Source organism: Scleropages formosus, chromosome 22 (assembly GCF_900964775.1).
Source record: "Scleropages formosus chromosome 22, fSclFor1.1, whole genome shotgun sequence".
Taxonomy (NCBI): Eukaryota; Metazoa; Chordata; class Actinopteri; order Osteoglossiformes; family Osteoglossidae; genus Scleropages; species Scleropages formosus.
Window position 1 is genome coordinate 10079845 of NC_041827.1, and position 15813 is coordinate 10095657.

General features: G+C 44.4%; 1 protein-coding gene across 2 annotated transcripts; it reads left to right on the top strand.

Annotated features, from left to right (window-relative positions):
* Positions 1-5171: 5171 nt before the first annotated feature.
* LOC108918178 (solute carrier family 41 member 1-like) lies at positions 5172-15647 on the top strand. Of its 2 annotated transcripts, none has more exons than XM_018725243.2 (10): positions 5172-5376; positions 6875-6982; positions 7087-7158; positions 7874-8018; positions 8417-8563; positions 9866-10010; positions 10529-10608; positions 12397-12531; positions 12616-12764; positions 13523-15647. In XM_018725243.2, the coding sequence occupies exons 1-10, from the start codon at positions 5182-5184 to the stop codon at positions 13694-13696; spliced, it is 1350 nt and encodes a 449-aa protein (XP_018580759.2). In that variant the 5' UTR covers positions 5172-5181; the 3' UTR covers positions 13697-15647. The 2 variants fall into 2 exon arrangements, with proteins under 2 accessions (XP_018580759.2, XP_018580760.2); XM_018725244.2 differs by having other exon boundaries at positions 13434-13599.
* Positions 15648-15813: the final 166 nt, after the last annotated feature.

Here is a 15813-nt window from a genome sequence, read left to right on the forward strand (position 1 = left end):
GGCCTCAGACAGTGCATGCGAGAATTGCAAAATACAGTGGAACCTCGGAACTCGAACGCTTCGGAACTCGAACCGATGAACCTTTCAGGCTAAAGCCCATCGGACACGTAACGCGTCTTTTTTTCCCGTAAAACAAAGGGTGCGTTATGATTCTGAGTCCGTCTGGCCTGAAAACTGGTGGAGTGAGCATCTCACTGAATTGTACTGTGAATTTCCACGTATTTTTGTGTTTTTTTTTTTTTTTTTTTTTTTTTTTTTTTTTTTTTTTTTTTAATATCTTATATTAAATAAGCTATCTCATGGGTCTTAAGAAGGTTACTAGTGAAAGCAATCACCCAAAAAGGAAAATAGTGAGAGCCACGATAGAGGTTAAAAAGGAAACAATTGAAAAACACGATAGAGGTGTTCGAGTGGTTGATCTGGCTGTACAGTATGGAATGCCTAAATCTACGATTTGCACTGGGTTTTACACTTATTTATGGTTTTAGCATCAGGTGTGTGTGTGTGTGTGTGTGTGTGTGTGTGTGTGTATAAAAAAAGGGGCGAGTGGGGAATATTTTATATATATATATATATATATATATATATATATATATATATATATATATAAGGTTTAAATCGGCAATCATTTGGGGGTCTGGAACAGATTACTCCAGTTTACATTATTTCTTATGGAAAAATTGATTCAGAACTCGAATGCCCTTCTGGAACGAATTAAGTTCAAGTTCCGAGGTTCCGCTGTATAAGGAAATGTACAGTGACAGCACGTCAAGTACTGCAGTTATGCAAGACATTTCAAGAGACCGAATACCATAATAATCAGATGTTCATTACAACTGCTAATATAGTTGCTTTTTCTGTAATGTTCTGGAACATTTTTCACTTTGTCCTTTGTGTTTCTGGGGTGATTCATGTGCTTGCATTTACCATGTGTGTCAATGTGTTAAAGTGGTTTATGTCAGGACAAAAAATGGTTCTTGTCTGGGCTGGAGCAGATTTCACTTTTTATGTCAAAATAATTCTTTTTTAAAAATGCTTTATGAAAAACTACAAGTCTACTCTTTTAAGTACTTTGAATACATTTTCACTTAGCACATTGTTTACACAGATATAAAGCGAGGCAGAGATAAACTGTGTTTAAAAGCAGCATACTTACTAGTGTATAATAAAGTCACACTTTATCAGTATGTGAAAGCACACCAAGTGATTTTCCCCATAATGCACATAGATATTAATTATGCAAAAAGTTTCATGGCTGATACAGCTTGTAATCTTCATTCCTAAACATTCAAGTTATTTGAAATATTTATCAAACATGATTACATTTACAAACTTTGAGCAAAGCATTTGCTGATGCTTTAGGGACATTTTTAGTACATTTCTACTGTTAGTAAAGAATATGTTGCAATTACGAAACAATTCAGTAATATGTAAGTTATAAGCCATTTATAAAGCAATGAACTGATGTGTTTGCAAACTAATAAAGTATTACCAGACACCAATGTGTAGTATTAAAATGAATACCTGCTGGGTTATGCAGAATCCCTGCTCAGCTTTCAGACCCCAGGAGGGGGTGCTCTTATACGTCAAACTTGTGGATTGTTGCTGGCTCAAAGGCCAGCTCATGTAGGGTGGCAGCGGTTGCGTGGAGGGTGTTTGACAGCACTGTGTCCACAGCCTCCCTCAGCCATGTCCCAGAACACAGCAATCCAGGCGAAGGTCTGTGCGGTCCCATCCAGGAGGAGGGATGAGTCCTTCGAGGCCATCGGCTCCCAGGTCCTGCTCCCTTACCTGCTGGCAGGCCTGGGCATGGTGCTGGCAGGGGTGGTTCTTGACTGCGTTCAGGTGCGTCCCACCACTCTCGGACACTAGAAGTGGTGCTTTGCGGGCCTTCAAGCACTATATTGCTCACGGTGGATTTGTGTCTGATGTACAGTATTTGGATGATGGATGTGAGGTGAGTTGAGGTGAAAATAACGTTCCATGTGAGGGGAGGTGATAATGATGTTCCGATTGCTTGGGTGAGTCATGCCTTCGTCGTGCTCGTATGTGCAGCTGTCTGGCAGGAGAAATCCGGTTTATCTCTTGTACAAACTGTTTTAATAGCCTGTGGTGTTTTAACACACACACACACACACACATATCTTTTCCATTTATTGTGGTTTTTCTTCATTTGAGATTCTGAACTTACTTCCCCATGTGCCAGTTGTGGAGCACTGTTTCTGTATATCTGTGACCTTTGTGACCAGCAGCAGAGGTCACAGTGTCCTCCTGGATTTCATGGATGACCCCCCCCACTGGGTCATGATCAACTGGCATGTCAAACTCTATTTCCAAATGTTTATTCACCTCAAGTCTGTGTAAGAGAACTTTAACACTGTATAGGCCAAAATGAGTTCTATACCTAGATAATACTTCATGCTCGCTAAAATGAAGGACATTTTCTTCTGAATGAATAGAATTTGAGTGAATGAATGGAATAACGGTGAGTGTGAAATACATTGCTGTTTACTGTCCCTGCCTGGTCTGACTTCTGGTTAATCACACCAGAACTCCAAGAGTTTCGGCAACTTCATGGCACACACCCTGAGCAAAAGCTTTATGCAGGAGACTCGGGCCTCTAGTGATACGTGGTACGGTCCTCCTTGCGTGCAGTGCGCTTTATTAGCTGTCAAGCTGGAATGGTGAAAAATGGGGTCCTTATGGCTGTAACACTTTATTTTCCCCAAACTTCTCATAACAGGGCTTCATAAAAGCAGAGAACAACTTGTTTTAAAAAGCTTGTTTGTTTTTGAAACGGCTTCTTAATTGAGCAGCACTGATTTCTTTCTGTGGAATGTTACTAACACTAAAGCCTTGGAATTTGAGTTTAGTTTATGACCGATCTGTAGATGTCTATGGTTTGCATCAGTGCTGTTGCTTGTTTCCTCTCTTAAGGACTTGCAATCTTTCACAACTTTTAGTGCCATGAACACAAGCATAAGTGATGCTTTTGGACTGAGACCAGTTGGCAGCAGTGGGACATATTTAGATTTCTCTCCTGTGCTGTGGAAATGAATATTAATAGACTGGGGAAAATTCCAGAGCCAGTGGAGAAAGGGACAATGACACTGGCCTGCTGAAGGCCACTTTGGGTAATTTCACCTGGGGAGGGTGAGTGAAAGCAGGGCCACGGGTGACCAGGCGCCCCTCAGACTCGGACCTCGCCTGCCCTCCTCGGCCACCACGTTGTGGAGGAGATCGGTAGAGAGACATTTCAGTAAATTTACATATACATTATATTATGTCCTGTGTGTAATGTTACATATGTATTACTGTGATGAAATGGAATCCCATCCATGGGATAGCCTCCGGACAACTGCCACCATGCATTGGACAAAAAGTTTTTGGTATTGAATAAATATATTTATATTATGTTTGTTTATTTAACCACTTCCTGCCAATTAATATATAAATAAGTTCCGATAGTAGGTACAGCTCTGTGAGCTTCGCTAAATTCATCTCCTCAAGCAGAAATAAACTCAGGCCAGTGTTTCACCACCGAGTCCATAAGAACAACCCTGTCATTAAACTCAGGCCACATATGCGAATACTGTGTTTTAAGAGCACTAATCCATGAAGGGTGTTTGTGCTTTTTCTAAATAAGGGGGCATTAACATGGGAAAATCTTGTAAAACACTCATAATACAAAGAGCTGCTGTTAATATTAGTTAAGTTTTCTGAGCCGTGTTTTACGCTTGCAGACAGCTGACCGAAAATGTTACGTAAGATGTAGTCAAAAGTCATAATCATAATAAGGGAGAGATGGAGAGGAGGTGCACTTGCACTGTGTCCTCCGGGTCCAGGAAAGCAAGTATGTGTCCGGAACGGTCTTTTGCTGCATCTCAGTACCGGCATCTGCTGCGTCCTCTGGCTGTCACGACTACCTGCCTGCGCGCTGCCGTGCGGGAAAGTAGCGGGGGGGGCAGAAGACAAGGAGGGGGGATGGGAGACTCTCTTGTTAATCTGTAGGGATCCCAGTTCTCTCTCTCTTTCTGTGTGTGTGTGTGTGTTGTGTGTGTGTGTGTGTGAGTGTGTGTGTGGCAGCGCAGGGGGAGAGAAAGCAGCAGGGCACAGATCGGGCTGCGAAACGGGGAAGGGATTAGGCAGCGGGGCCTGAGTACGCCTCGCCAACTCAGGACACCGCAAAGAGAACCAGCCAAGTCGCCAAGGAGACGCAACGTGTGTTTGTGACAGGCACCGCACCTATCTGCCAGGAAGCGGCAAGAGGACGGAGGGACAGCAAGCATGCGTCACGAATGAGGGGAGAGAGCGAGGGAGCCCGGCTGTTGCGTGGTCGTTGTCGTCGTCGTCGTGTCCTTACACTCCGCAGCACCTGTGTCCTCTTCCTTATCTTCGTCCTTGTCCTCGAGAAGAGTCTCCTGGGTTGGAAGCCGGACTCCTGCCTCTGAGAAGGACCCCACTGGTGTCGAGATCAGGACGGGAGCCAGAGACGACGGAGAGAGAGAGAGCGGGGCATCTCCTGCTGGAGCTCTCAATGTCACCTCGCTAGCTGGAGTCCGAAGGGGTACCTGCACGCGACCGCCAGCAGCAGCCGCACGATTCTCGCCGAAGATGACGGACGGCTGCGAGAGCCACGGCGAGGGCGCGCGGAAAAAGTGCAGGCCGGCCAAGAAGTTTGCCGCCTCGTACGGGTTGCTGCTCCGGAGGGTGTGGACTTTTCTCAGGCACGGGGAGAGGCCCGGGCTCGACCGGCGCCCATCTGTCACCTGCCTCCTGGCGAGCGAAGCATGAGAGAGGAGAACGGGTTCGCTGCGGGGCCCCGCTGTGCTCTGAGGAAGGAGCTGTCGGCCTGACCTCCACGCAGCGAGATAAGGACAACTTGCCTTCGCCGGTCTCTTGGAAAACGTCCCATTCCGCTCCTGTGCTCCTGTCAGTATTCGCTCGGAGTTCATTCAGAAAGCAACAGGTGGAGGAGTGGATTTTTTTCACCTTCAAGTCTCCTGTGAGCCTGTTTCAACCAGAGCACACTGGACAAAGGCTTCCTGGTGTTTCTCCACACTGAGCAAATACATGATGACTTGACTGTGTTCAAGTTATGAAAAGTTTTTCCCAATAATTCCGATTTTGGAGCTCTTAATGCTCCGATGAGAGGGACGCGGGAGCACGGTAACAGCGGCCATGGCAGTAACGCACCTGAAGCTGGAGCTCCGCTATGAAGGCGGCAAGCTGCGAGGGTTCATCTGCAAGGTGACGCGATCCACCCACAGCTGCCCGTCGGAGAGCTCCTGCCAAATCGCAGCTCAGGTGCTGCTGCCCTACCTGCTTGCTGGGTTCGGTATGGTGGCAGCCGGCATGCTCATGGACACAGTGCAAGTAGGGACTTTATCTATGGGTCTGTGTGTGTCCGTGGTTCTGTCCGTCCGTGAATCTATTTGTGGATATACGTGTCTGTGGGTCTGTGTGTCTCTGCTTGTTGGTTTACATGCGTATCTATGGATCAGCCAGAGTCTGAGTGTTTGGCCGTGGATCTCCCTGTCTCTCGGTCTTTGCGAGTTGATGGGTCTGTCTGTGAATCTGACAGCCTGTTGATTGTCCTGTCTGTGCGTCTCTGTGTGAGTGCGTGTGTCGCCTTGATGATTTGAACATCACAGATCATCTTTGCAGGGTTGTGGTCCAACTGTACCTTTGAGTAATGGTTCAGCTGAGAAAGCTTAAAACAAGTGGTCGAACCAGAACCGTTCAGATGGCTGAAGCTGATAATCAAGAGTGTTGAATGAGAATTGGTGGATGCGTCGGCCGTTCTGCCGCAGCTCCTCACCTCCCTGGTGGAGGTGGCATTGTAGTCGTCTGGCCAGTCGTCGGGGAGGTGCTTGCGAGGCTGTGAATACTGCTGCGTCATGAGTGGAACTGCACCACAGCCCCCTCTTTGAGTCAGCCGGGATGAATCATTCACAGAGCGCTCACCTCCAACAGGGTGAGCTGGGGCCGAACGCAGAAGGTCACACGCTGTATTAAATCATACGTTATATTTTTATACTTCCTCTCATCCTCCTGTAGCTCCAATATATATATAATATATTATTACTTTAATGACCCTACAGGACTTTCATAAATAAATGTGGCGAATGGCATGAATTATATATATATGTATGAAAATGGTACTTAGAGGTAGTTGGAAAAATAAAATATGCATATGTATAATTAAAAAAATATAGGAGTGTTATAGTATATTATGAGGTGCAGACACACACACACACATACACTGTCTGTAACCGCTTCTGCTGAGCGGGGTCGCGGTGAACCGGAGTCGAGCCCGGCAACACAGGGTGCAAGGCTGGAGGGGGAGGGGACACCCCCAGGACGGGACGCCAGTTCATCGCAAGGCACCCCAAGCAGGACTCGAACCCCAGACCCACCAGAGAAGTGGGACCCAGCCAAGCCCGCTGCGCCACCGCACCCCCTATATTGCGATGCCATATTGTGCTGTGATATTGTGATATTGTGCAATGGGATGAAGGCTGTCTCCACTCATGGAATATTCATGATCAGAAGCGTCTGAGGTTTTAGGGCCAGGGCTTCTTGGAAGACGGATGAATCAGATGGGGTTTCTGGGGCTCAGGACAGAAAACTGTGCCTGAATCACAGGACCAGGCAGGACAGGAGAGGAAACACAAAGCAACCCTTCTGCACCCCTACAAACATTTCCCCATTTACTTTTAGCATCTATGCAATTAAGAGTGATACCATATATGTTAAATATTTTTTTTTAGTTGCGTCTTTGCATATATGTATATAACCATATATTATCGATAGGTATTTGCAGGTATGCATGCCTACTCATTTCCCGCCACACGTTCTCCTATTTCTCCAGCACTGGCCCGTGTTTCAGACCATTACCGAGGTGTTCATCCTGGTGCCGGCCCTTGTAGGACTCAAGGGGAACTTGGAAATGACACTGGCGTCCCGGCTCTCCACTGCAGTAAGATCAAATCGGCATCACAACCGGGTCTTTGTTCCTCTCGCTTCCCTTTCCGCAAAGCTTTAACCTTGATCCCTGTGACAAGTGACCTCTTACTTGTGTAGGCCAACACTGGACAAATGGACAAGCCTGAGCAACAGTGGAGGATGGTGTGCAGCAACCTAGCACTTATTCAGGTAGCTTTGTTTCTTCGTACACACATGAAAGGAAGCGGGATAAACAATTTTACATACTTATGAATTATTAATGAAGCTTAATTTGTGTTAAGTGAATAACGTGCGTGCACAGAGTGGACGAAGTCAGGTACCTTTTGTTCACTCGAAACAGATAAACAACATAAATTGGCAAACAAACAACAGAAACCAGGATGCAGAAATGAGACGCAGTAGGCACAAAGAATTCTGGGAAATGTAGTATTGTTCGTTAAATGTAGGCAGTAAGGAATGCCCAAAGGGGCCTTATTAAACTGGAAAATGTTTAAGATTGCAAAGTAAAGTGATCTGTACATTGTCTACATGTTCAGCATCTGATTATATTGTGTTAATGTGATTTGAGCAAACATTTAAGAAGTAATTTAACTATTGTAAAGGACCTGCTATAAATTATGGAAAATACACTGTTTCAAGGTGGACAGGGCTGCTGCATCGTTGATCCAGGTAATGTACCTTACTCAAGGGTACAGCAGCAACTCCTGGGACTTCAACTAGCAACCCTCAGGTTGCAAGTCTCTGTCCTTCACCACTATGCTTGCTACTGCATTTTTATTTAAAACATTGTTTCACATTTCCTGCTAGTGCAAATGTCCCATAAATCAGTGCAGGACAAAAGGCACCAAGGACACCAGTGGTAGAGCCTGCAGTGAACCTGTGAATGTCCTCCTCCTCTCTGAAGGTGCAGGCCACAGTTGTGGGCTTCCTGGCTGCCTTGGCAGCAGTGGCGCTGGGAACAGTCACCAGAGGACGGGTGGAGTTGGGTCATGCAGCCGTGCTGTGCGCTAGCAGTGTGACCACTGCCTTTGTGGCTGCCCTTTCACTTGGTAAATTCATAACATGTTTAATCTGTCAATCTGGAATTATTTGCTGGTGTTGTTTGGTCCAGCACTAATTTTCATTTCTTTTTACTTCTTAATCAGTCTTTTCCTCATCTTGCTTAGGACAATATCTGTGCTGTTCCATATTCTGAGAGTATTTTGAGTAATGCGGTGTCTGCACCGTAGTATCGACTTATCGTATTCTATATTTACCAAATGGGAGAACTTGGATCTTCAGCTTCTCTTTCCCAGTGCACTTTGTAAATGTCACAAGGTGGAGGAAACCAGTGCACCGTGGTAAAATCTATAGAGAACCTTGGAGCTGGAAAATATAGAACAATACAACTATTAGGCCTGATTGCCTGTGTGATTCCCCTGACTGCCTCTCACTTCTATTTGTGCAGGTCTAGTGATGGCAGGGGTGGTCATTGTCTCCAGGAAGGTGGGCATCAACCCAGACAATGTGGCTACTCCCATCGCCGCCAGCCTAGGGGACCTCATTACCCTTTCTCTTCTAGCTGGAGTCAGCAGTGCTCTCTTCCAGTATAGAGGCGAGTCTTCTGGTGGCAGTGGAACTGGTGCTTCACGTCGGTGTCGATGCTGCACTTGCGGGAGCCACGGTGGACAGCGCATAAATGTCATAATGCATACATTTTTCATGATGGTCCTCTCAAGGGAAATTTCTGTAGATGAGAGAAAATTTTCTTTTTCATAACTTTGTAATAAGGGCAGGTGGTTGTGGTTAAGAGCATGAACTGGTATTTGTTCAGATCTCATGGAGAGTCCTGTTGTGGTACCCCTGAGCAGGTATTTACCTTGAATTGCTTCAGTTATTGCAGTTCATAAAGTCTGAACTGTACCACAATGGTGTTGAGAGCAGTTCTACGTGAGGTGTTACATCGGCCAGAAGGACTTGGGATCTGGGCAGGTGTGTAACAACTTGTCAGGTAGTTCAGGGGCAAAAAAAATAGCTGTAGTACTCAGCAGAGTGGTCCACAAATATTTGGGGTCACACTAAGCTCGTTTGAACACTGGGGAGATACGTCCCTCCTTCATTACAGGGATGTGGTTGTAATTCATTCCTGCTAAATGAAATTTAATGCAGATGTTATTTGTACCACCAGCAGATGTCAGCAGAACCTTGGTGAAGCTGAACATCATGCATGGGGCCTCATTTATTTATTTACGGCATAATAAAAGACAGATCAACATAGAGCATGAGGCCTGCTGAGTATGAGTGGAAGGGAACCACCAAGAAACACATCTGCACATGCAGTGACTACATTGAATAGATTTAACAGTATGTACAGCGGGACTTACCAATTTTGCAGGTTACTCATTTGTCTTTTGATGAACCTTATTTTGAAAAAAAATCAGAAAGTTTCACATCTTCTATGTAGAAATGTACGTATGACTCAAGGTAGTCGGACACACCAAAGCAGCAGAATCCAAATATACCCTAATCAAGGTAAATGTATCTGTTTAACTGCTAGAGCAGACAGAAAACCTCCTGTTTGAGAGCTGAATATTTTTGTGACACTGAGGGTTTTTGTGTCTTTCTACCTCTAGCTTACTCTGCATAGCTGTGCCTGTGAATCTTATTATTATTATTATTATTATTATTATTATTATTATCATCATCGCTAATGTGGCACTTTGGTCTTTTATGAGAAGAACGTTTATCAGCAAAACAAGATGGTTTTGAACCAGAAACCTTCATTTTGCATGTTCATGCCCTTAACCCGCAGTCCCACCACTCTTTTGCTCCCAAGATGGTATCTCATATATCATAGGGTTGTGCAGCATTTGAAGGAATGTTACTCCGTGCTGACCTACCTGTCCGTGTGTTTCAGGGGTTTGGTACCTGTCCCCCCTAGTGTGTGGGCTCTTCCTAATACTCATTCCACTCTGGGTGGTCCTCGCCCGCCGCAGCCCGCACATCCGCGAAGTCCTAACATCGGGATGGCAACCTGTCATTGTAGCCATGTCCATCAGCAGGTATTAATCTTTGCAGGCTGCAACGCGCAGGACTGAAATCCCTTTCTATACAATAACTTACCCTGACATGCCAAGCACGTTGATCTACAATGGACACGTGCTCTGTCTATTCATCAAAGTACGACTCGAGACTTTATACTAAGATGAGCTTTCGAGAGCCAGGTTCAGTGTGCTGAAAGGCGGCTGGCAGCTCTGCCGGGGAAGAGAAATTTACGCTCACGGTAATGTCTCAACGGAGATCGGCTATTCCGCATTTTCCGGCTCGCGTGTTTTCCTCCTTTAAAGAGCTCCGACGTGTCAGGGAGCGTGTTCGTGTGTTTATGCATGGTAGGGATGGTAGCAGTGGTACAGCAGTCTCTTAATGCCTCCCTCGAGCCCAACCGCATTCCCCGTTTGCCATTTGTGGTCTTCTCCACTGAACATAACACAGCATGAGCTGGAATAACTTTGTCCCCCTCCCCAATTCTCAACATCCTCAACTTAAGCACACTCTGTGACTTGAGCTCCTTTCTCCTCAGCTTCGGGGGCCTGATCCTGGACAAGACGGTGAGCGATCCCAGCTTTGAGGGTGTTGCCATCTTCACACCCGTCATCAATGGTAAGCAGACATATGATTCAATAAAATCACTACACAGGTATATGCAACAGTATATGCAACAGTTTCCAGACTTATGCGAGAAGTAACCAGTGTGACGTCTCAGGCATCATGTGTCCTGGTACTGATTCAGCACATCGGAGGCCTCAAACTGCCAGGCAGAGAGAGAAATGATAGGCTTATCTAAAAGAACATGTAGTGACTCTGACTGCTTGACACTTTACTATCCTATTCTTTTTGTTCCTCATGTTACGTTGGTCAGTTAATTAGCTTCATTCCACCTACAGGAGTGTTAAAGCCAGAACGTCAAGGCTGAGAAAGTTTTTTTTCGCAGGCCATCAGGCTTGTGAACGACACCCATCCACTGCCTCTCCTCCCATTATTGCAGACACAGATTACCCTCTGATCTTGAGAGGTGTCAACTACCCCATCCTTCCTCCACACATATACACGCACCCACAATGCAAATAACATCAGAGACTACAGACTACCTCTGCATACTTTGCACACACGCACACACCCACCCTTTTTCAAAAGCAAATAACAACATGGACCCAATCTACCCCTGCAGGATTTTGCACATGCATGTCTTCCATGTTTACACTGTACACTTTATACATGCACATAATTTTGTTTCTTGCATTTGCACTAATAGTAATTTTGTAAATCCTTAATTTACGCCTTGTGTCTTCTTTCTTTACGTCCTTATAATTTATGTCATAGGCTGCTGGGAGGATTCATAGAGTAAGAATTTCATTGTGTGGTGTAACAGACTGTTTACTGTACATATGACAGGCTCTTGAATCTTGAATCTTGTCCTGGATAGTGTCATCGTGGTAGCAGGCTGAACAAGCAGACCCATAGCTTCCTTTCACCAGCGGTGCTCTCCAGCTCCCCTCGGAGATCCCCGGGCTTTCTCTAGACCAGCCGAGAGATCTAAAGTCTCCAACGTGTCCTGGGTCTGTCCTGGGGTCTCCTCCTAGCGGGACATGCCCACTATAACTATATATGACTTCAGGTCTAGCTGACTAAGGGTTATTCTCAAAGCATGGTCCAAACCACTTCACCTGACCACTTCTCAATATGGAGGTGCAGTGACTCTACTCTGAGCCTCTCCCAGATTGCTATCCTCCTCACCCTGTTATGGATGGTAAACATAGTGATCTTGCAACCTCATCTCAGCTGCTTGCGTCAGCAATCTCGTCTTGTTCTTTCAGTCATTTCCCAAAGCTCAGAGACTTGCGCTTACATAGCAACTTTCATTATTGTCTCTAGTGGCGGTGGCATGCAGCTTTGCGACTGTTGCGGCTGTTTTTAAGACCTTAAGAACTCAGCTGCACGTCCACCAGTAATACAGCACTAGAAATTAAACGCACCATCTGTATCGCAGGTACGGCGCTGTTCCTTAGTTTTGAACTCGCCGTATAGTCGATATCCTTGTACTACTTCCAATACGTAGTTTTGTACTGATTGCTGAGAATATCTGCGTATGAGTGTAGAGCCTATCATGATGTTCAAACGTAGACAACTTACTTATATAATCCTGCAACAGTCCTGTAGAAGAAAAGAGTTCCCATGGTTTTTTTTTGAGTATTTTTGTTATTAATGTTACTTGTTCCACTGCATACTTCCACTTTTTGGAACTGAGTTTAAGGGCTCTAAAACAACCTTGTCAGGAGAAGATACCACATAAAAAGTTTGATGTGGACCAAAACAACTGCTTTGATGTCCTGCTAAATGTACTATCAACATGTGGACCAAGAGAATGCTTACCCCCCATTTCCTCTCCAGGTGTGGGTGGCAATCTGGTGGCAATTCAGGCCAGTCGCATCTCCACCTACCTTCACATCTGGAGCATTCCAGGCGTGTTGCCCTACAAGATGCAGCAGCACTGGCCAAACCCTTGTGTGGTCTTCTTCTCCTCAGGTCAGCAGCCTGTGGATTTTCCATGCAAGGCTGTGACAAACGGAAGGAAACGGTTCAAGTTCATTCCCTTTTTGGTCTCTTCAGGCATCAACTCTAAGTCAGCCAGGGTGCTCTTCTTCCTGGTGGTCCCAGGTCACTTGATCTTTCTCTGCACCATCTACATGCTGCAGGGGGGTCACACAGCCATCACGCTGGGGTTCACCTGCTGCTACCTGTCCGCGGCTCTGCTGCAGGTAGGTGTACATTTTGTCCAGCTCTGTTCGGTGAAACGATGGATTGTGTCCTCATACACAGTGGAATGGATGGCTGTGTAGCTTATGCTGGGCAGTTATTCATTGCTTTTGCTTTTTTGGCGAGACGGCCTCCATAAACCCACGTCAGTAGACCAGTCCCAGACCTCCTCATGGCAGTGAACCCATGTGCTGATCTAGGTATGAGCTCATGTTGGGGTGGTGTTTCATGACCTCACCACTCAGACATGGGGCAGAGGGATTCTGACTTGGCAAGTTCCTATTTCTTTATGCACCTTGAGTTGTTCACTTTTGATTTGTACATTTTATTACTTTGTAAACAAGCGGTGAACTCTCATTTAGAAAACGTTTTGGATCCTCTTGCCAACTGAAAATAAATTAAGTACTTTGACAGTGTAAAACAGATTTACCCAACTGGTGTAGGACATGCAGTGAGCAGGGGATTAAACTATATTTTACCGTTTCTTGGCTCCAGAGAGCATTGTGCTGTCAAATTGTTGTTTCCAATTGTTCTGTCAACTGAGCAGAAAATGAAAGTTGCTTCTGTATGTAATGCTTTTATGGCTTTTAATTTTTTCACTTCATTTTTTGCTCTACCTCGATATGGATCTGTTTTATGCACATTTGCTGGACTGTTACTGTCCCCTACAGATAGGTGGATAAGATATTCCATGGTGATAATGGCACAGTGAATACCATGGACGTGATGGCAGACAACGGCTGAATGAATCTCTGCTCAGGTGGGGATCCTGCTGTACCTGGCTGATCTGGTTGTGCGCCTGATGTGGCGGAGGGGACTGGACCCAGACAACTTCTCCATCCCATACTTGACGGCTCTGGGGGACCTGCTGGGCACAGGCCTCCTGGCGCTTTGTTTCCGACTGGTGTCTATGGCAGAAAGCATGGGGCTCTAAGGCTGTGGACCACGAAACCTGACTGGCCCAGCTAAGGACACAGTGCACACTCTCCTCTCCATCTGGATGCTAAGCTGCTGCTGACTTCTGCAGACCTCACACAACATGTGCTGTCAGTGTGCTTGTCATGCCTTCCACCTGTGAGTAGTCTGTGTCAGAATGTGCTTTGTCTCTCTTCGTGGCTCAAAGTCTTTTGTCTTGGTGAATGTCGAATTAGTGGATCATCAACAAAAATGCCTGTGTTACTCTCATTCATATCATACAAGTCATTCAAGACCAATTAATTAAGGAGCTCAAGTAGAAAAAAAGAGACTCTAGGACCTTGTCTGAGGACTCTGGCTCTGTCTGATATCTGATGGGAGAAATACAGGAGGGAGTTTTTCAACTTTTTGCTCTTGATCTGAGCATTTTATTCATGGCTCATGCAGCACATATGCTTACAGTTTATGAATATTCAAGTTTACTCTTCATATGAATGTGGATCTTTTTTGCAGAGAGGGAAAATTCCTAAAGCGGTACGCCAAATTCACATTTATAGACATCCTTAGAGGCATATCTGAATGTAAGATTTCCCAGTATCCTTAATTAGAAATTTCAGCTTCAAATTTATTTTTGTTGTAATTAAAATGAACTATTTCTAGATAAATGATTGGTAAACAATTTTGATTTGCCAAATTCTAACTTGCTCTCATTTCTTAACTGCTTTTTCTCCTGCCAGTGAATGTTTTGATTCAAACTCCTAGAAATGCAAGTGTACATGACGTGTAAAGAGGTGGGTTTTGCGTGTCTGTTAGGCTTATTAAATGTGATAACATTTATAAAAACAAATTACATCTCTATTAGAGGCCTGATGCCTCTGTCCTCTTTAAAATTTACTATTCTCCACTAATTCATGCTGCACATGTTACCTGTCAAATCAACAAATACGTGTGTAAATAAAACTGCAGCAGTGAAAAAATGACTAATATATTTAAGCTTTGTAGTGTGTATAATTTTTGCTTTTTGAAATGCTTCTGCTTTTAATGCAAATGATATGTGCTACTAATTTTCGTAGTTTTCTCAGATCTATGCAGGCCTTTTCTCCACGTTGAAATGCCAACATGAGCAAATTGAGTTACTTGGATATTTCGTGATAATGCCATTGTATAACCAGAACAAATTCTCAGATACTTATTTTAGATGCTTTTTGAATTGCTTTCACAAATAAATGTAGGGTTTATTAGCATGAATGTTTGTATAGCTAATGAAATCACTACTCTTGTACCTTAGAAACAAACACACACCCAACTTTCAGAATGTTGACTTGTCTTTTATGTAAAACTTATTAAAACACTAACATTTAAGACATTTTTTCAAATGTCCTTGTTGCAATCAGGATATTTTAGTAAATAAATTATATCTGGCAAGTTTCCCCAAGCCCAGCACATTTAAACATAAGCATAGCAGGGTTTCCTTCGTTGATTTTTCTTGTGCGTCATTGTATATTTCTATGCACGTTTTTTTTTTTGTTTTGTTACTTTAAGCAATGATGTATAAACTTTTTAATGTGGATAATGCATTAGTCAGAAATTTAAGCAAAATTTACAATGCTGGAACACAAAACTTGTTTCCATTAAGACTTCTGTATGTTAGTTTCATTAATTTGGAAGAATGGACAGTCCAAAGGGATTACCCTGTTTGAAGTACAGGCAGTCCCCAGGCTACAATAGTGTGACTCACGTAAAACCCATAGTTACGACCCCCCCTCCATTAAGCCTACTATATTAAAAATTTGAGTTACGTGCAATGTTTTGTAATAAACGTGCGCTATGTTGCAACGCACATCAAAGCTTTGCACGACTACAGCAGTTTGTTGGCTAGGAGGAAGAAGACCGACTTCCTTCCTTCCAGTCGGACCACGTTGCTGCAGTGTCTCAAGGGTTACTGTATTTGGCTTTAATTTTTTTGTTGTTACCCCTAACCATGGCACCAAAAAGCAAATGTGATACAAGTGATGGTGATCATGATCGGAAAAAGGTGAAATGCCAAACAAACATTGGAAAAGCAAACATTTCGGTTTTTTTATACTTACACACTCTCCTCCTCCTCTTTCTATTATAAATACTATAGTAACATTT